Source organism: Monopterus albus, unplaced genomic scaffold (genome assembly GCF_001952655.1).
Source record: "Monopterus albus unplaced genomic scaffold, M_albus_1.0 scaffold50.1, whole genome shotgun sequence".
Taxonomy (NCBI): Eukaryota; Metazoa; Chordata; class Actinopteri; order Synbranchiformes; family Synbranchidae; genus Monopterus; species Monopterus albus.
In genome coordinates, this window is record NW_018127930.1 from 2,005,309 (window position 1) to 2,026,160 (window position 20,852).

At 39.2% G+C, this 20,852-nt stretch overlaps 1 protein-coding gene across 8 annotated transcripts in view; it reads left to right on the top strand.

Annotated features, from left to right (window-relative positions):
• The window catches only part of tpm2 (tropomyosin 2 (beta)), a 20,148-nt gene extending 843 nt beyond the window's left edge, over positions 1-19,305 (top strand). Inside the window, exons 2-9 of one of the 8 annotated variants that reach the window (XM_020601073.1) lie at positions 5,910-6,035; positions 9,227-9,360; positions 10,306-10,423; positions 10,950-11,020; positions 13,308-13,383; positions 14,106-14,168; positions 14,281-14,350; positions 15,623-16,014. In XM_020601073.1, the coding sequence (XP_020456729.1) occupies positions 5,910-6,035; positions 9,227-9,360; positions 10,306-10,423; positions 10,950-11,020; positions 13,308-13,383; positions 14,106-14,168; positions 14,281-14,350; positions 15,623-15,705 (741 nt within the window). In that variant the 3' untranslated portion in view covers positions 15,706-16,014. Of the gene's footprint in view, positions 1-5,909; positions 6,036-8,522; positions 8,736-9,226; positions 9,361-10,305; positions 10,424-10,949; positions 11,021-11,685; positions 11,762-13,307; positions 13,384-14,105; positions 14,169-14,280; positions 14,351-15,622; positions 16,030-17,974 lie in introns of those variants that run through there. The other 7 variants (XM_020601072.1, XM_020601071.1, XM_020601070.1 and 4 more) reach the window with 7 other exon arrangements.
• Positions 19,306-20,852: the final 1,547 nt, after the last annotated feature.

The following is a 20,852-nucleotide window of genomic DNA, read 5'->3' on the forward strand; positions in this document are numbered from 1 at the left end:
CCTGCTGAGACAGTGAACAGGATGAGGAAACTGGAACTGACACTATGGGTGCATCCCAAGTCTTTTATATGATCATTCCTTACTCCTCAATCCTCACTTGACTGGAATGACTTGTGGGTCGAGTGAGGACTGAGGCTGTCCCAGTCTGCTCTGAGAAGTGAGGATCGAGGCGATCGCTGGAGGGGCCATGAGCGAGGATACAAGGAAGCATCCTTCAAAGAAGTCTTTTATGGACTAAAACGTCCCTTCATCAGAAATCAGTTGGTGCTTGGATGCTTCAGATGAAGGATCAGAAAAAAAGGATGTCATGGTTCTAAAAAAAGGTTTTCCTTTGATTTCAGTCTTGTATTTTATATTTTTTCTTCACATATTTTCCTTACCCCATACATGAGAGAGATTAAGATGATGAATGTATTATGAGAGCTGGGTGCCACGTCACCTATCAGTCCTTCAGCCGATTTGTCCTACTGGCCACCTGCAGTACTAAAATGAAAAATTCCCCTGTGGCCCGAAAAACATTTTCTCCATACATCACATTAACACGAAATACGTTTGTAAAACTATCAAAAGGACATCTTGAACTGCAAACTGGGGGTGGGGGGACACTAATGCACATGTGCAGTAAGACTGCACAACACAGTCCTGGAAGGGAAAACATTTTTTTTTGTTGTATGCACCAGGCGAGCAACTCTTAGTTGGAAGAATGGGTGCCATTGTGTTATCTTGTATCCAGCGATCATAATGCATTCATGACTAAGACATTATAAAAAGCAAGTTATGGTAACATGGGGTGCATCCCAAGTCTATGCACCAGTGTTTTCCTGAACTGTGTCGTTTCCTTGTGTCTTAGTCCCACCCACATAAGATGCAAAGAGGAAAAAAATGTGAGGAAAGAGAGGAAGGAAGCACCTTTTAAGAGACATGAGATGTCCTTTCCTCCGATCCTTCATCTGAAGTACCCAGTCACCAACTGATTTCCGATAAAGGGGCGTGTCGCTCTGTAAAAGACTTCCATAAGGAGCAAGGAATGATCTTTTAAGGGACATGAGACGCAACCATAGACTGTAGGCTATATAAAGATGGGTGACCTGACAGCTCCTAGAAGTGAAACCACCACAGGTCGATCACCTTCTGGTGGCTGGTAGCCGTATAGGTCATAAGCCCACCAAGCTCATAGAAATCAAATTTTCCTGAAGGTGATTTCTGTCACTTTAGGTAGACATTATCACACTGATTGGTGTACCAGTGGTCATTCTTCTGATAAGTTTGTTTTTAATAAGTTACACGATGATATAAAAAGGGGTGTATTTTGGATTATTTGACAGCTTTGATTGGTGGCCTGATACCACAGCTCCATCTCTAGTTGCTACTGCACAGAATCTGGTTGCAAAATGCATCACAAACGTAAGATGGCCACCGGCGGCTTTTCAATATTTTGACTTCATTCTTACATATTGACAGAAAGCGATGACACATCGTCCATTTTATATAGTCTGTCGCTGTGTACTTACATCACCAAATCAGTTTCCTTTACTTGCTACAGTACAAAGCCTTAGCATTTTCCATTAGCTTGGCACTTAGAGAATGTATATACACTAATAGATTATAAATATGAGGTAAAGCCAGGACTGTATAAATAAATATTGTTCTGTTGTGTTTTTCACAATTGGTGAATGACATGATTGGACAACAGAACTGACTGGAGAGTTCTGGTAAAACAGAAAGATGGGTCACATAAAACCAGTTCACATTTATTTTAATTCTATTGGGGACAGTTTTGTGATGTCTTGGGCTTCACTGGCTAACTGGCCTGTTTGTGTAACAGTGGAAAGAGATATTACAGTATATCAGTAAATGACTAAGGTAAGGGTGCATGCACAGTTAGCCAGCAAGTTGCTGTACTTAGTGTTATTTGAATGACATGGTTATTATCGAAAATGTACTTCAAAATATGAGGACATTATTTTGCAGATATAGAGCAGATATTTCCTTCAGGAATTGGCCAAAAACAAAGCTATGAATACTGGACTTGCATTCATCAGGTGAACACAAACGCATGGGTTTTCCTTATTGGTGGACAATGTTACCATTCCTTAGCTCTGCCAGTCAAATCAGATGAACCTCTGGATGAAGGCTGCTATGAGAGTCACCTCCCAACTTCTTTTGTTGTGTCACTCCTTCAGTCCTTTTGCTGACACATGTCATGAATGAGCTTTTTCCTAAATGTCGGTATTTAGGTTTTTTAAATTTCTTTACTAGGTATGCTCAAATATTCCAGGTAGCCTACTGTTCATGTTGCATACACGCTACGGCAGTTTTACAAGTGGCACCTGCTTCCATGCAGTCAAGATGTAACGTTCAAAATACTGCAAAGTGCAATTGCTTGGATTTGGCAATCTGTGCTCGCTCAGATTTCACAATCGAGAACTATTACTGTGTTTTTGTTCACAGTTCTGTCTTATTAGTCACTATCAGTTATTAGTCAGTTTTAGATGTCAAGGATGACTAGTATCTGCTGACTGCACATTTTCTGCACAGATGCATAGAAAGTTACAGCAACAGTATGTATACAACACCAGCAGCAGTCCGCAATTAATAACACTGTACTACTGCTACCAGCCTGTACATGGCTCAACCTGGAATTGCTGTTAAGTAAATGAATTACAATTTCTAACAGTGCTGCTATTTTGGTTCATGTATGTGTAGCTGTACAAAGTGTAAATGGCAGGGTGAATAATAAAGTGAATAAAGATAACTCTCACTCAATCACATCACAGCGCTCATAGCTCTAAGCCAGTCACAGTGAAGCAAGGTGACAACAGCTCAACAAATGAACACACAGGACCACAAATCTGCTGTGGGTTAAACAGTTAAACAATGAGAGAAGGAAATAACAGAAATATGTTGATAAAGCCATTTACATGATCACATCTGTCTGAAGCTTGTCTTTGTCTTGTCTTTATTCTGTTCTATCACATGTAACAGCAGTGTGTTGCATTTGAGTAAAACTTGAAACACAGCAAAGAAAGATAAAATGGGCCAATCTGATGTGTGTAGAGGTGTATGCCGTTATTGTGTAACAGCCTTACATGTGGTTTGATGGCGTTAAGCACAGTGAGATGTGTGATGGCACTGCGCTCAGCTATGGGCAACAGACTGTCAGAATCACCCAGTTTCATATTTACACCAATGCAGACTCATTTACTGATGAAGGTTGATGGTTGATTTAAACTATCAGCTGGTTGGAGACTGAGTAGTTTATCTACATTTTCAACATTATATTGTTGTTGCCATGCATTTGCTGCAAGTATTTGGCTTGCTCTTGTTGATAAAATGTGATGTCGCCCCAGAAACAGTCAGGGTTCCTCAGACATATGGATTTCTTTAGGAAGATTGGTGTTCATTCCTCCAGTAGAGTGCAGAGACTTGTGGAATCAATGCCAAGGTGCAGTGAAGCTGTTCTGATGGCACATGGTGGTCCAACACCTCACTGAGACTCTCTATGTTGGGTTTTCCTTTCATTTGTCACCCATCTGGATATTTCTTTATGGTCAGGCTTGCTGTCTTTCCTGTGCAGCTCCACAGCATAACTGACCAGATCAGGTAACAATCTATGAATAGATAACAACTATGCAACTGTCCAAATAGCATTTGTTCCCAGAGGACCCTGACTCGGATCTATTACAATGCCTGCACAATCACTTCTGTCTGCCTTGGAGCATTCAACACTGGCATGTCTATTTCTGTGTTCCCTCTAAAGACCCCCACCTCCTTCTCAGAAAGACAGTCGAGGCTGTGGGTTATTTAGTTGCCACGAAATAGTTGACTGTAGGATCAGAACCATTCCAGGCTATTTGTGACTGAGAGGCCTTACATGGCTACGGGCTGGAAGAGACTGTCATAAGGACATTTGTCCTGGGGACATTGTATTTGGGCCACATCACTGCCATTTACAATGGGCTTTTTATAGTCTGCGAAGCTGTTGTTGGCAGCTTGTTGAAACAATCTTTGTAAATGAGTCATGGGATAACAAACAGAAAAGGTTCTTCTCATTGTGAACAAACTGTGAACAATCTGTCTGTTAGGGTGATATTTTCTTTTATGGGGCAGATTTAATGACAGTCTTCCAAATAATTCATTATTCAAGTGTCCCACATCCTCTGGGGAGCAATGATCTGTGCACTCAGTTTCATATAAATATGCCAGTTAGACTTTTTAATTTTTTTATTTTCTTGTGTAATATTCAATACACAGCAGGCAGCGCACATTAGTTTGCTGTATATGATGCAGAATTAAAATAGAAAACCTTTGTATTTATTGTGATAAAAATCATCATATGTAGAGTGGCAAGAAAAAGTATGTGAATCCATTGGAATGACCTGTTTTTGTGTGCCTGGTCTTCATTTATGTCACATGCACAGACAAAGACATGGTGCCCAAACTGGTAATACCCAAATGATTATAACCTTTATTGAACACACCCACTAAACTTAGCAGTGCTGGTGGAAAAATAAGTAACCCGTTAACTGGTTGGACCTCCTTTGGCAGCCCCCAGACAAGAGCTTCCAGTAGCTGTGGATCGGACCTGAACAATGTTCAGGAGGAATTTCAATCAGCAACATCAGCAGAATTGCAAACTCAAACTGCTTGAGCTTTTTTATAAGTTGGAGCGGCTCTAACCCACACCTCCTGTCTGTTTCACCGACCTGATGCCAAGTTTGCTGACACCAGTTAGCTTTTGCTGTTTGTCCTTAGCCTAGGGATTTACATACTTTTTCAAACCTACACTGTTAATGTTTCAATTTGTTGTTCAATATAGACATAAACAATACAGTGGTTTGTGTGTTATTAGTTAAAATAGATTGTGTTCATTCATAATTGTAACTTAAATGAAGGTCTGACTATATTTTAAGACAAATCTATGCATAAACACAAATAAATATAAAGAGTTCACATAATTTTTCTTGCCACCATACTGTACATGACTAGCTCGCTGTTAACTGCGGTGTTAAGTTTGCAAGGATGCTTTTGCCTGGAGGGAATATGTTGTTCTGTAACATGGGCCTCTAAATCTCACTTTTTGTGCTAAATGTCAGCAAGTCACTGAAATACTCATAGCAAACTTCATAGGAATCATAGATCTAGTTGAGCAACTCTGTTACCTACAATTTATATGCTTGTGTGAAACGTGAAATGGCAAATTCATTTCTAGGAAACATAATTATTTGTGGATTAATTTTTTATTAACACAGTGATGAAAAACACATCTACAAACTGTTGGGTGCCAAAGAAAAATGTGTCTACAAAACATTCATTGTTGCAGTATTTCTGTTTCTCTCCCACAACAGCTGCATGTGGCAAAGTGAGCAGTATTGTGGTTAATGTAGGTGCCAGGTTCTGATAAGAAGTGTTTGGAATTTAAAAAAACTGTTCACCATGCGTCCAATAACGTCACAGACGTGCTGTGGGTATGTACACATGGAGATATAAATAGTGTACTGCTTGAAGGTTGGTAAAGATGGTGGTGATAGATGGTTGAATGGTGAAAAAGACAATTTCCTTTATTGCAACCACGTTTCCCTCACTTGCATCTTTTCCTTAGGAGTGAGTAGTCCTTTTCACTGACTCTGTTATTCATGATAGATTCACAGTAGGAAATAATTGTAGATCTTGAAGAGAAAATTCTTACTTCTTATATTTGGCAAAATTAGTAGTATATAAATGTGTTTGGTAGAAGACATGGTTTGTTGAGCTATCTTGCTCTGAAACAGTGTTGAATAGAGAATATTGCCCTCACATGCAATGCTGCAAATGCTGTGAAAAGATTTTCAGCCATTCTTGTTCTAAAAACTTTCCAATTTTTGACATGTTCTGTTTCTGTAACGTGTGTTGGTGTATTTGACCTGTAGCTGGAGGAGGAGCTGCAGGGTCTGCAGAAGAAGCTGAAAGGAGTGGATGATGAGCTGGACAAATACTCCGAATCACTGAAAGATGCCCAGGAGAAGCTGGAGCAGGCAGAGAAAAAGGCAGCAGATGTGAGTGAACAACACAGTTGCTAGGGATCACACTACTGTATTAAGATCACATTAACCCGATTACATCTGATCCCTCACATAGCAATATGTGTTAGGTTGTTGACCACATGTAAAAATGTAGCACCAAGATGTTTAGTTTAAATTATTGCACAGTACATTTAGACCATCAGTTACATCATTAGTCCTAGAAACTAGTTGTGTTAAAGCTTTTAATTCCTCCTGTTTTTTTTAAATATGCTAACACCAGTTTGTTACTGTCAGTCAAACTTTACACTCCCACCACTGCACTCCCACATCATGCATGTCCAGGAGTCATAACCATTTTAATGTTGACCTTCAGGCGTACAGTTTAGTGCTGGTTGTGCTAAATCTTCAGAGTGTCATCATTAGTTCCAGTTGCAAACTGCCTCACTGCCGTCAGCAGCAGCGGCGGCGTTACTAAATCTGTCATGTGCAGTATCAGTTTCTATCAACATATCATAAAACTTGTCAGCACCTTTAGGCAAATGCCATCTATTCTAACCAATCTGGAGACCTCGGTGTAGAGGATTTCACTAGTCTGAGCTTGACACCAGCTCATATGGATGTTCATGTTGACCCCAGTTAGTTGTTTGCTGGAGAACCGCACCCTGTAGGCAATGTAAAAGGTTGTGTTCAGTAAAGGAATACAACAGTAAATACTGTAGTAGAAAACTATATCATATGCTTCAGTAGGACCTTTATGTATGCTGCACAATGTTAAACAGGGACATAGGAGCCAGACAAGGTGGTGCCACCACAGATCAAAATAAATGACTAAATAAACACAGGTTAGTTCGGGGCTAAACTTTATCCTTGCTCAGCCTATACTACAGTGCACTTCATTCATTTGATTCAAATTTGTAAACATCACTTATACCAGGTACATTAATGGATAGGGTCCCAAATTTTTCATGTCTGCCTGAAATAATAGTCAGGTGACCATATGAGTATGTAAACAGGTTTTCTTTACCGTAACAGTTCTTCCTGTTCATATTGGCCATTAAAAGATCCATTTCTAATGCACTTTCTATGTAACTGACGGAGGACAAAATCCAATGCAAAAATGTATCCCAAAGCTTGTCTATGGCTAATATGCAGATTAGGCTGCACAAGTCCAACGTTGTTATTATTTCCGGGCCTTATTTCCCTTAAAATGCTCTTCCCCGGCTGTGAATCACTCAAACAAGCTCCTTTAATTTAAATTCTTGGAAGCCTTTTAATTATTTTCTTCTTTAACCTACTGTAATGTTTTTAACTAACCGTGTGATTGAAACAGCTTGTTGGTGTAGCTACACACTTTCATAACTTGGTTATCTGCACAGCTGCTTAATTACCTCTGAGCTTATACTCAGAGTGTGCTTTGAGGGCTGTGTTCAAGTCATTTGGGATAGTGATAACATTTACGCATTATAGTGAGTTGAGTCACACCATTGTGACCAGTTATTCTGCAAAGTATCAGAGAGACACAGGGAAGAGTGAGAATTGACTTTATTTGCCCCGAGAGGAGTAAGAACGTCTGTGTGCAGTGTGATGTTACCAAAGATGGAAAAGAATTGGAGCAATGCATGAATTTGTTTATGTTTCACTGCTTACAGGAGTCTGCTATTGTAGGCAGTCCAACACAAATATATCTGCCTCAGGACAAGTTCTATTTGCCAACACATTTGGACAGTACATGCAGCGGGAACTATAAAGTGAAAACTATTTACTGGACAAATCAGATGTCACTTACAGTCAGCTGTGTCTGAGCAGTGATTTATCTTTTAAATAGCTGCATTACTGAGTTTTTATGTGTGATTCTTTATGTAGAATGCTTATAACAGTAATCTGACATAAAAGAAATTAACTTTAAAAATAACTGTAACTGAGGACTTGCTTTATTTATCTTTATTTATGAGCTTTGCAAAAAATGTAGATGTTTGAGCCAAATGAATATTTGAAGGCTCTAAAGCCATGAAGCATTCAATAGAAATAAAGTCTATAGGCCACACTGACTTTCACCATTAGTCAAATGAGTTTTTTTCTGTTTATTAATATATATGTGTGCCGTGGCACTTGAAGACCACTTTTTCTCTCAGAGACACCCGACTGTCTCAAAGTTAACCGGACACCAAAGTGACATCTTTACAAATGTTTTAATTTTTTGTTTTTGTCATATTTTATTTATTTGCAATTTCCATTTTCGAAAATAGCTACATTTAAAATTGTATAATGCAAGTTGGTAAATACCACAGACCTTAACCTTTATGTTCTCAGTGTTCTTAATGGCTACAGACAGCGTTAATAAAGTATTATAATTTAGAATAACAATTTTGTGATTTTGGAGTCATAATTATTAATTTGAGTATCAAGTGAATAACAAATAAATAATTAATTTAACCCAAATTAATTAATTAAAAGGTACAAATGACTACCTATTACTACTAGTGAACGATCTAACATGTTTCCCTATTACTTGCGTGTTTTGTAACCGGAAACACAACCTCTGACACCGTTGTCACGGCAACCCCGTGATACCAAGGAGAAGCGGCGTGGATTCTTCGTAGCATGGCGACTTTAACATCCATAGACACATTGAGAAGGAAGATCCAGACACTGCAGCAAGCAGCGTACGAGGCGGAGGACCGAGCCGATATGCTGCAGGGGGAGGCGGACATGGAGAGGCAGGCCAGAGAGAGGGTACACACTCCAACACTGTCCGAACGCCGACAACGGAGACTAGGATAATTCATGAATGAAATTCGTGAATTATTAAAAAAAAATCTACTATTAACCTAGATGTAGGCTAAAGTGGGCTAAATGTAGAATGCTCTATTAATCTAACACTCGAGTCTTGTGAAGTTTGACCGGAGATAGCAGTGAGATAACCTCTACTACTACTAACTAACTAACCAACTAACTAACCTATTATACCTGTTATACACGGACAAATATAGCGTCAACGTTCATTACTTTAAAGGTGTCAAAATATAACGTTACAGTCCACGAGCCATTATATTTTTAAGTTGTAAGTATTTGGTCTATTTGAATATTACTGGTCTTTTCTATGTTGTTTTATAGCTCTCTGCCTTAAACGCAGTTATAATTATGGCCATAATGGCACTTCTGGCTCTTATTAAGGCTATGTGTGTGTGCGTGTGTGTGCGTGCGCGTTACGTGTCTCCCATCAGGCTGAGGCAGAAGTGGCATCTCTAAACAGGCGTATCCAGCTGGTGGAAGAGGAGTTGGACCGAGCTCAGGAGAGGCTGGCTACTGCTCTTCAGAAGCTGGAGGAGGCTGAGAAAGCTGCAGATGAGAGTGAGAGGTGAAGACCTCCATGTCCACCCAGCTAAAATCTTAACATGGTGCATTCTAAAGCTAAAACTCAACTAAAAGGTCCTCTCCTCTATTCAAGCTCTAAAACCACTGGATCCTACAGTGCACTTCCCATAATGCAACCTGTCACTTCTTTCTATAGACCCTCCTTGCCTAATAAATGTCTCTCATACTTCATGTCTTCAGTTTTCAACACATGCGTTCTGTTTTAAAGGGTAACCACACCATGAATATTTTTGCAATATGTACTTACGTAATAACACAGAGTTTGTTTGGCAATTACATAGATGTAGACAAAATTCATGCTATGCTTAAAAACAGTTTTTTTCTGCTCTAATTTATCTAGTTTATTTAGTGTCTTCTGGCCCCTCCCTATCTGTGATGATTATAATTGGCAGCACTGGTCTGTTAGCATTAGCATTAGCCAAGCTGACAGGAGCTGTTCATTGTATATGAACAAGATTTATTCCCTTGCAGAGGCACTAAATACAACACACAGATCTGCCAATAAATTTGATGTATTCAGAGCATAGCAAGATATTTAGGGCTAAAAACTGTGACCCAGCAGGGCTAGTGACACTTCCCCAGATGAGAGGCGCACACACACCCAGAACCTCTTGTAGTAAAGCTGATAGCTCAGATACAACACAGGTATCCACACAGTGGCTCACAGGGACATAAACATGTCTGTAATGACTGTCAAAGCTCCACCAGAACCACTCTGTCCATGCTACATTGAGCAGTGGTCTCCCCATGTCCCCTGACCCTCCATAACAGAAGGCTACATGTCCTCTGCTGCATTAACCACTCTGAGATCCAGATCTAGCACATGACCATATCTGAATCTCCTAATATTCAAGACTTTGATGTAGGTACATGTTAAAGTTATCCCCAGAGTGATGTCTTATTGCTTTCTGTACCTCTTGTCATTCAGAGGAATGAAGGTCATAGAGAACAGAGCAACAAAAGACGAGGAGAAGATGGAGATCCAGGAGATGCAGCTGAAAGAGGCAAAACACATCGCTGAGGAGGCCGACCGCAAATATGAAGAGGTGGGGGAATCACAGCTTTTTCATGATTTGACTTCCAGTTCTACATCACAATGCCACACCCTTATTATAAACTGATTTTGATTATATAGTTTGTTCCCACTGGAAAAGTGATTTTAATTAAAAATCTGAGATATAAAGAAGGTAATTGCAGACCAGCAGACAGGCAACAATATGCCAGATTATCACATGTAAAGTTTCAGACTGACGAAAACCAGACCTGCAAAACATTCATCTATGATCACACAGTAAATGTTAAAAAATGTATGTAAGTAGTAAAAACTAATCTTAAAAGCACTGATTATTTCTGTAATTTTACTACACCAGTTGTTACTCTGTTTAAAAACTTGGGAAACTTGGGACTTGCAAAATAATAACTTCGTCCCATTTTTGAATACAACACATACTATACACAATTCATTAGTCAAATATCTAGCAGAGAATGGCAACACAGTAATAGTATCAGTGAGGATAAATGCTAAAATGTCAGTTTGATGGAGTCAGATTGGTGTACATTGAATGTCTGCAGGTTGCACGTAAACTGGTGATCCTGGAGGGTGAACTGGAGCGCTCAGAGGAGCGTGCTGAGGTGGCCGAGGCGTAAGTCAAAACCTGCACCATGAAAACTCACACCAGCGAAAGAACCACTGTACATTATTCATGTTGTCATAGTAGAGGTCATGTGATCACTACTATGAGAATGTGATCTTACACATTCACTTGTTATTAGTGAATTTCTTATTTTTTTAAATAATATAATAAATCTGCTGTTTACAGTGTATTGATAGCAGTGCAAACTTAAAATGTTGCATAGGTTAAGTCACAAGGAATCTTTTAAAAACTCCAATTAATGATCATTGTTGATTATTTTACTGTTTCTTTTTTTGGTAAATTGATTAATCTGTTTGGCTATAAAGTGTTTATTCAACAAACAGTCCAAAGCCCAAAGGTGTTCAGTTCACAATTTTGTAAAATAGAGAAAACAAAGAGATCCTTACATCTGAGACAGATATATGTATTCAGGTTTGTTTTCTGTTGATTAACTAATTGATTATTCATGTATTCTCTTAGGTCACGTAGTATGTGTGAATCACATGGACTAATCACATAGAGACCTAGATGTGTGTTTTGTGTTCTCTCCTGTGTGTTTTTATGTAATGCATGCCTGAATACACCACCCTCGCCTGTGTGGGACTTGTATTGTTTTATGGCTACCCTGCCCACTGTCCCCCTTCACTCCCGGCCTCATGGACTAACCCCTGCAGGCGAGTGAGGGAGCTGGAGGAGGAGCTCAGACTAATGGACCAGAATTTGAAGTCCATGATGTGCGGAGAGGAAGAGGTACTGACTGTACAAACTCCACCAAAGGTCTAATTGTGACCTGCTGCCTTATGCTCCTCTGACATGCAGCCTCTCAACCCCTCTCTGTTCTGTTCTATCTAACATGCACTTGCACTGACTTCAAGCATGTTCTACAAGCTGTACTTAAAACAGTAAATGTTGATTTTTATTGTCAACAGGTTCCATGAAAAGACCAAGACCAGCAATGAAATCATTAATTGGTTTTCAGAAGAAGAGGGAACAGACATTAAAATTAAAAAGCAAACACAAGAAAAGTGTAATTTTGTTCATTCATTTATATTGATAGATGATGCTGATGGTTACATTGAAATAGGTTATGATGTTTTGCGTTAATGTACTATCCCTTCTTAAGATCACTTTGGTTCATATGTAGATATCTTTGTCTTTACTAAAACACCTTTCTCATAAGTATGATCTTAATGTATGAGAGAGGGTGATGCAAGATGCAACAGAGATCCCCACTCAGAATCAAGCTGAGGATGTTGCAGTTACATGTTCAGAAAGATTCTTTTTAGGAGAATATAACTCTACATCACAGTGTAGATTAAATGTTTTTACCCAACAGTTCCTGAAAATTGCAATTTTTCAGCCCAGAGTACTGTTTGCAAAGCTGCCTCGAAGTGTGATTCTTTATTAAGGAGATCAAAATGAAAAGGTATGAGTGCAGGAGACAACAAAGGGTTTTAAAAATCAAGACTGTCTTGTTCCCTCCTCCTCTGTCTTTAATTACAAACATTCTATATATGTGTTAAAACAAAGTCAGTAACAAATGGAGTATTAAACATTGATTTTAAATCTACTGTAGTGAATTAAAAACAGGCATCTGGAGACTGGAGATACAGTTTTGTCAGATCTCACGGTGTAGTTGTCAGTACTGTCAGATGGAAGTGGATTTGAAATGTGTTGCTGTAGATTACAAAGCGCTACTGAAACCCCACTAGTGAGCCACACCGCTGTATGTAGATTCATGTGCTGCTGAAAACAGTCCCTAACGGATGTGCTGTTTCATTCGAGTAATGCTAGTTAAAAGCTACCGCGACCAGTGAAACTATTTCTACGGTTTTGAAAGTTTTCTGTTTTCATTATGAGCTATTTGGCTTGGGGCGCTAAAAGCCACAGAGTAGAGAAGTTAGACAGTGTTCAGAGATGAACTAATACATTGTTGATCTTGTTCTGTACATGGGATTTGGTGAAAATAAGAAAAATATGGAACAACAACAGATTTATACTTTAGTTTGTGATTTAGCTCTTCCTTAACTTTGCCTGTAATCTCTCATACATCAAGGTGAGTTTCACTTTTATTTTAAAACACCCTGGCATTTTGCTAAAATCCTTGGTCAATGTCTTACTCAAAGTCAGATGCAAATGATATTCATCTTCTCTCTTAGAGTAAGACAGACAAAAATGAATGAAAATGCTGGAGTGGTCTTTCAGATAGTGTCAGGGTTTGATCCCTTCTGCTGTCCTGCCTTTCAAATTACTGCTTTTCTCTTCTCTTGCTTTTCCGCTTTCTTACACTGCTCAGTAAATCAGGTGACCTTGAGGAAGAGTTGAAAAATGTCGCCAACAACTTGAAGTCACTGGAAGCCCAGTCTGAGAAGGTACAGTAGGAAGTGAGGGACATTTCAGCCTCAGGACTGTCCAGTCAGGCTGTATATATGGTGTCCATACCGATGTATAAAAAGTGTTTTACAAAACAAAATTCACTAAAGAAATTCAACACGTCATAGAAACCCATTCAGTCTATTCAACAACAAACAATTTTCATTAACCTACTACAGAGACTTGAAACGCTGCAAATGAGTTTCATCTTTGAGATTTGACAAGACAGGAAGTTGCTTTAAATGACCTCACACTGTGTTAATCGTTTAGTCACAAGTAGCCCCAAAATGTAATTTCCAGCTACTGTCTGCTTTAGGATAAAGACACAATTGAAAATGGAGCTGGTTAAACAGCTCTTTAATCATAAAGCCGAGTCATTTTATCCTCACGGTGTACATACCTTGACAACCACAGTAAGTTTTGTTAAACAACATCCAAAGGAAAATGATGCTCTGTGAGTCGAACGTGCTATAAAGAACTTACATGAGGGGTACAAGCTTTGATTAACATGGCGGCATAATGACAAGGTTTAATTGCCACAGCCATCGTTTCAGCCGTTGTAAACTTTGGTTTACAACCAACTGTACATCATTGTCTTAGTTCCTTTCCTTTATACACTATTCAAATAATCTCTCAAATCATTAACTCAAAGAAGTGTTTGTGTGAGTTGTAAATGTATTTTATTTGTGCTTTGTTAATGCCTTTTATGCTTGGATTTCAGTACTCGCTAAAAGAGGACAAATATGAAGAAGAAATCAAAGTTCTTACTGATAAACTGAAAGAGGTGAGATTTTTTTCCCCCCAACATTTTACACTCACATTTCTGTTACGGCTGCTGACGTTTACAGAGACGGTGTGTCAGATTGACACATGTCGTGTTGTGGTTTGTGTTCCAGGCTGAGACCCGTGTAGAGTTTGCTGAGAGGTCTGTGGCCAAGCTAGAGAAGACCATTGATGATTTGGAAGGTAATCAGCTCTCACCTGTCATCTCTGCTCCTCTCTGCATTGAGTAATGCTAAACTAACAAAGGGCTTCATTAATCCCAGTTTTACTGTTGGAACTGAACTGATGACATGGCTGGACAGCTGGAATGACCAAATAACCTTTAAGTCAGTTAATTACCTGTCATTGGGCTTGTTTTATTAACCTGGATATGCAACCTGGGGACTGACTTGTACTGTATAAATATATAGCTGTCACCACTTTAATATGCTGCTACTGAGGCTCAACGTTTTTCCTGTGGTTTTCACATATGCAGTGTTGTGGCCTTGATGAGCGCAGTTAAGGGAGGATCTGTAAAAACTAAGGGCTGGGCTGTAGTTTGTATGACCTGCTGTTCGATCACATCAGAAATCGAGAGCGTTTACACCTGATCTGAACAGCCACATTTGAAGGTGGGGTGAAAATCTGACCATCATAGAAAAGGTGGTGACACGGTACTGTTTTCAAATGGGGATTACAGTGCCTTTCTCTCGGCATGATGAGAAGCTTTGGTGCTTTAAGTTCATTATGCTGCTAATACCTTCATACTTTTACTGGAGTAAAATTGTAAATACAGCAGTGGAGTAGTATGTTTTTAGTAGACTGTTACCTAAGCATAGAAGCTAAGTAATCTTATCACCACTGGTAACTAGTAGTAGCAAACATTACCAGATAAGAGTTTTATTATAGCTACAGTTACCTAAGCATAGAAGCTAAGTAATTTTATCACTACTGGTAACTAGTGGTAGCAAACATTACCAGATAAGAGTTTTATCTTGTTAGTGGTGAGCCCTAAGCTGCTCGCAGGAAGTGTAAAGGTCCAGTGTGCTGGTTACCTGACTTTAATGAATTCATTTCCAGTTAAACCATCAAAAAGCCTGCTCCATCTTTGTTACAGAAGTGTGACCTACTGCTGATCCTCTTGTCTCTGGCATGTGTCGTGTATAGAGGTGTTCAGTGGAGTTTTCATTGATAACATTGTTTGATGTGTATTGGAGCCCAGTCTAGAGACAACAGTGATTACAGTACATTGTTTGGCTGAATGACCTTCGAGGTGAAATGTGTCACTTGTGCTCGGTGAGCTACAGTAACCAGATGATGTGTTAACATTAACACCAGTCAATTGTGCTCTTTCAGTTTGACTCTTACCAGTTGACTCACTTTTACTTTCCTTTTCATTGTACTTTACTGTTTCCACTCTGTGTGTCTGCCTGTCTGCTCGGTTCCTTGACTGTGTGGCTGTGTGTCCTCCTCCAGATGAAGTGTATGCTCAGAAGCTGAAGGGCAAAGCTCTCAGTGAGGAGCTGGACCTGGCCCTCAACGACATGACTACACTGTAGACGTTCTTATGACTTCCTCTCTGCTCGTCCTTCCTGTCTGAACTCTTCTCCGCCTGCTTGCTGTTGTTTTGTTTCATTCCACAATGGTGTTCTGGGCTGGAAGATTCACCCCTCAGTAAGCTACATTTGTGTTGCACAGCAGTACTCTTTTTACAGAAGCTAAAGTACTGCTCACCCAGTCACTGCTGTGTCTGCCGGTTCACTGACTTCGAATCCTCTCTTTACTGAAATATTCATGTAAACCTGTTTCCCTCTCCCCTCTGTAATAAATTGATTAAATCTCTGTTGACTTCTTTGTCTTCTTCCAGTCTTGCCTGCTTTCTATTCTGTTTACTTCCTTTACTGTAGTGAACATAAGCAGTGTATGAAAAGTACACTGTATATGTATAAGTAACTGCTTTGTTGTACACTATTGTCATTGTAAACACAAATAAGAAAGCTTGAAGTATTTGCAGTATATTGAACCCCTTGTTTGAAGCATCTATAACTGCTGTATAAACACTTGAATGGTTGATAACACATAAAAGGGCGTTAAGGTTCTTGCTGCATGAGTAGGCAGAGATTTGGGAGGAATCACTGGTAAAATGAAAAACCCGAAGGTGTTGTGCTTTCAAATAACTTTCAGCTCAAAGCTTTGTCGAGCTTGTGTTGTCCTGTGCTCAGTCATACTGCTGGGGCTCAGGGCCTGTCTCTCTGTGTGAATCAGTGCACAACGGTACATTTGCCCTAATGTTCTCCACAGTTTTGGGATGATATCACTCTGTTCTGGACTTGGCTACTTGATGTGGTATAAACAAATAAGTGACTCTTAGTCAAGGACCACTGTGCACAGCGTTCTCCAGCTCCAGTTTATTAGGGGTTTTACCTCAACATCTGTTTGTTCAGAGAAAGGAGCAGTAGGCTGATGAGACATGGACTAAATCAAAACTTTTGTTATATAGAACTGATCTAAAAACAAAGATCTTTATGTGTATTTTACCACTTACTGCTGAAACCGGACACTTTGTGAGTCTGGAAGAAGAAAAGTGAACTTGTTCAATGCGTTGCCTAAATGATACAGAAGATAAGTTTTATTTTATTTCTGTTGTCCGTATTATGGGGAACCACACAGTTACTTTAGTAGGATAAAAACAGATATTGATTTAGAAAATATGGATGCACTTACAATGCTGTAGCATTTGTTGCTCTTTTGTTTATATATGAATTATAGGAAGATGCATGTTGCGGTCTTGTGGGATGGGTCATATGTTTGCATATGACACTATAATGAACTAAATACAATATGTACAGTAGCTAAAACAAATTTGCTACAACATGAATTTACTGTTCATCATGGCTGCCAGTTGAGACGTTTTGCAGATTTTATGATTTTATTTTCAGCATGTCAGCACAGCTACGTCTGCATTACACTAGTTGTTGGGAAGATTCTCTCACTCAGACAGCTGGGTCCAGATCTTTATGCAGGGTTCTGTCCAGGATCATCCTCTGCTGGTCCTGACAGTGGAACATCACCTGCTGTAGGCTTTACTATTCCTAAAACAACTCCATGATGTCACATGCTAGCCATGGACTGCTGCGCTTTAAATGTTTTTAGTGCCCGATTTCATGTCAGACACAGTACAACACATTGCCACCTGTATTTTTAATATTTCATAATCAAACACCACCACTGACTCTGGTCTATCCATAGGTGTCGTTAGACCCTTTTTACTGGGGCACATACCCCAGTATTGATCTGCTGTACCCCGCTAAAATCACACAGTCAAGTTTTAACAAGCTGCTATATTTGGAAGTGGATTCATTTAGATTAATAACAGTGGGAAAAGATATGATTTGGTATTCTAATCCAGAATGTCAAAGCAGCAGTGGTTAGGGTTTGTACACCACAGTACGCACATATGCACTTCATGCACGTTGTAGCTGGAGCACTGCAGTGCGCACATAGCAATCCATGTATTTCGCACAAAACAAAAGAAAGGAACGAACTGAGGTATGTGATGGGGACTAATTAAACTTAATAGAAATTCTCTGGGCAATTAGAGCTTTGTAAAATTACTTAAGTTACTGAAGAGTAGTATAAATCAGGTTTGCGATGTTCCTCTGCAACGTTTCATTGTTCTGAGGTTCACATCTGCCTTTTCAGCAAACCCTTTTATGATAAAACTACAACAACTGTGCTTAAAGAATAAGAGAGCCTCTGGATTTTATGCATTTTCAATCCAGACAGGAAATGTATTTCGCAGCTCACCTATTTTATTTCCTTCTGCAGAGAAACTGGCCCAAGCCAAAGAAGAGAACCTGGACATGCACCAGGTGTTGGACCAAACTCTTTTGGAGCTCAACAATCTATAGAGACCTCTACAGAGCTGGGTGATAGATAGCCTGAAGGATAGAGCAACACACACAAAAAATGTTTAATCTCCCACCCAGTGTTCCCAGCATACCCCTTACAAATGTAAGCTTAATGTAACATCAGCAGTTAAAAAAAGTTGTATGAGGATTGGTTCATATATTAATCTAAGGAGGCCTCAAAGCGACATCAGCAAGCTTGTGGTTATTGCAAGCTGAAAACTATTTTGTGTGCTCTTGGAACAGCTACATACACTGTTCCTTGCACGCACATGCAACTGTCTTGTGTATGCTAGAAGGTCCTGAGCACAGCTATCTCAGGAGCGACTGTTTCTGCTGAAAAAGTTTGTCTTGTTTGACCAAACATGATAAGCTTTTCTCATTAGATGTATGTATGTGCCTACTCACATGACTCACCTTAAAGAATAATGATAAGAACCTGACACTCATACGAGATAGTTACTTCTGCACACAAGAAACCTTTCTCCTTCACACAATGTCTTTTCTCCTGGTTGATCAACACACTTTAAAGTCTGTCCCCTATGAAAAACAACATCATTAACCTATGTTCAAGTTTTACTGATTTACAATCATGTTAACGAATCCTTATGACACAGTTATCCCTTTATGTTTTAGATTAAAAAAAGTAAGACCTCAGTATTTTTGATGTTAAAGGATTATTAACAGCATTCAACTACCAATAGAAGAAAGTAGAACTGAAAGAGAAGGACCTGTTTTCCATGTTAAAAAATGAACTAAATAAAATGCTGGGAGCTGTAATACTGACATTTGAATAACGGCTTTATATACCTTAACAAAAAAGTGCATTCCTGAAACAATAAGCATCATTATTTCAAGATGTTTTTGATGATGTGCCTTTTTACAGTGCAACATACATACAATGTGTTCTTTTTTTGCAACTCTGTCAGAGGTTTATATAGTACAGTTAACATTTAATTGAAAGACAAATAATAGGTCACAGTAGTAATTTCTGTCTGAATGTGGTTGTGCAAATTATTGATTCATGATTAGAATTTTTTCTCCACTTTGACATGGATTAAAGTATGACTGTTCATTTCTGGGCCTGCCAGTTTTCCTTCAATGTTTCTGTGCATTGGTTCTAGTCCATGTTGTTAGCGACTTGTGTCTGACATTAATGTTCCTAAGGCCACACTTTGCTTTACTCCGATGTATCCTGTTTTCCTGCATGTCAGTATTATCATTAAAGCTCGGTGCTCCTCAGCATTGTCACTTGTTTCCTGTTTGTATCTTGGTCCTCTATAACTGAAATCCTCACAATAAGTGATGATAGTTTTGATGTTAATTTTTAATTTTTTTTTTACTAGAATGTAAATGGGTAAAAGTAGCTATCATTTACAGTATAAGTAAAACTGCATTGTGTGCACTGTGCACTAGGTAAAACTGCATTGTGTGCACTGTGCACACCTGTACTTGTTATCTGGAATGGCTGATAAAAAGTCATTGGGTCTTTCTGTTGGATGGCCAGCTCTCACTACAAACATTTGAAGCACAAAACAGTGCATGGAGGATTTTTAAAAACAGGTTCAATATTAGGACCATTAGGCCATTGTTGATGGACAGCATTTTTTATATAGTATTCCTTTTCTAAAGGGGAGTATTGTATGATGCATAGGGGACTTCCATTGTCTGGGGTGGCTGTGGAGGTAGTGCAGGTCAGCCACTAATCACCTGTTTGGTAATTAGTCCACATGTCAAAGTGTCCTTGGGCAAGACATTGAACCCCAGGTTGCTCCTGGTGGCCAGACCAACACCAGTTCTGCTGCCATCAGTGTGTGAATGAGTGAATGAGAGGCATAAATTATAAAGTGCTTTGTCCAGTAAGACAGAAAAGTGCTATATAAGTGCAGGCCATTTACCATTTATCAAGGAATCCTACAGGATAATGTCAGGGTGACTGTCTACCAGCTGGAGCTTAGTAGGAGCTGGGGGATGCAGCAGGACATTATCTGTAAACACTGAAGTAAATATACAGAGTGGTTTTTAAACAAGAACATCCACCATTTGGAGTGGCCCAGTCAGGGCCCAGACCTTAACCCAACAGAGCTGCTGTGGAATGAGCTCAGAGAGCAGTTCGCACCAAAAATCCTAGAAATACGTCTGAGCTGATGCAGTGAGGAAGAATGGTCCGAAATTCCTCCTGAGCGGGTCTGATCCACAGCTGCAGGAAGCACTTGTTTGAGGACAATGCTGCCAAAGGAGCTTTGACCAGTTATTAAATTCACCAGAACTTCGATTGTTTAATAGGTGTGTTCAGTAAAAGCATGAAAAATTATGATTGATTGTCTGGTATTAGCTTAAGCAGACTGTGTTTGTCTATACTTGTGATTTAGATGACAATTGGGTCCCATTTTATGACCAAATCATGCACAGAATCAAGTAATTCCAAATGGTTTGCTTACTTTTTCTTCTCATTCTATTGATTTGATTTATTCTTTCAAACATGCAGAACAAATGACATCAACACACACATAATTACACAAATCCAACCAATGCTAATCCAGAATCAGTTTGCTTATACCTAGTACATGTTTGAATGGAGTAGGAAGAAGTCAGACTTATCCAGTCCTACCCCATAACATCATCTTATACAAAAAATTTCATGCATCATTGGCTGCAAGCAGTATCTCTACATAGGTAATTCTCTTCTTCACCAGACAAGTAATACACAGAAAATTTAAAACAGAGTGTTTCCTTCATGCATTCTTGATTAAATCTCTTATTCTTGCATGTATCTTGAATGACACATACATTTATAT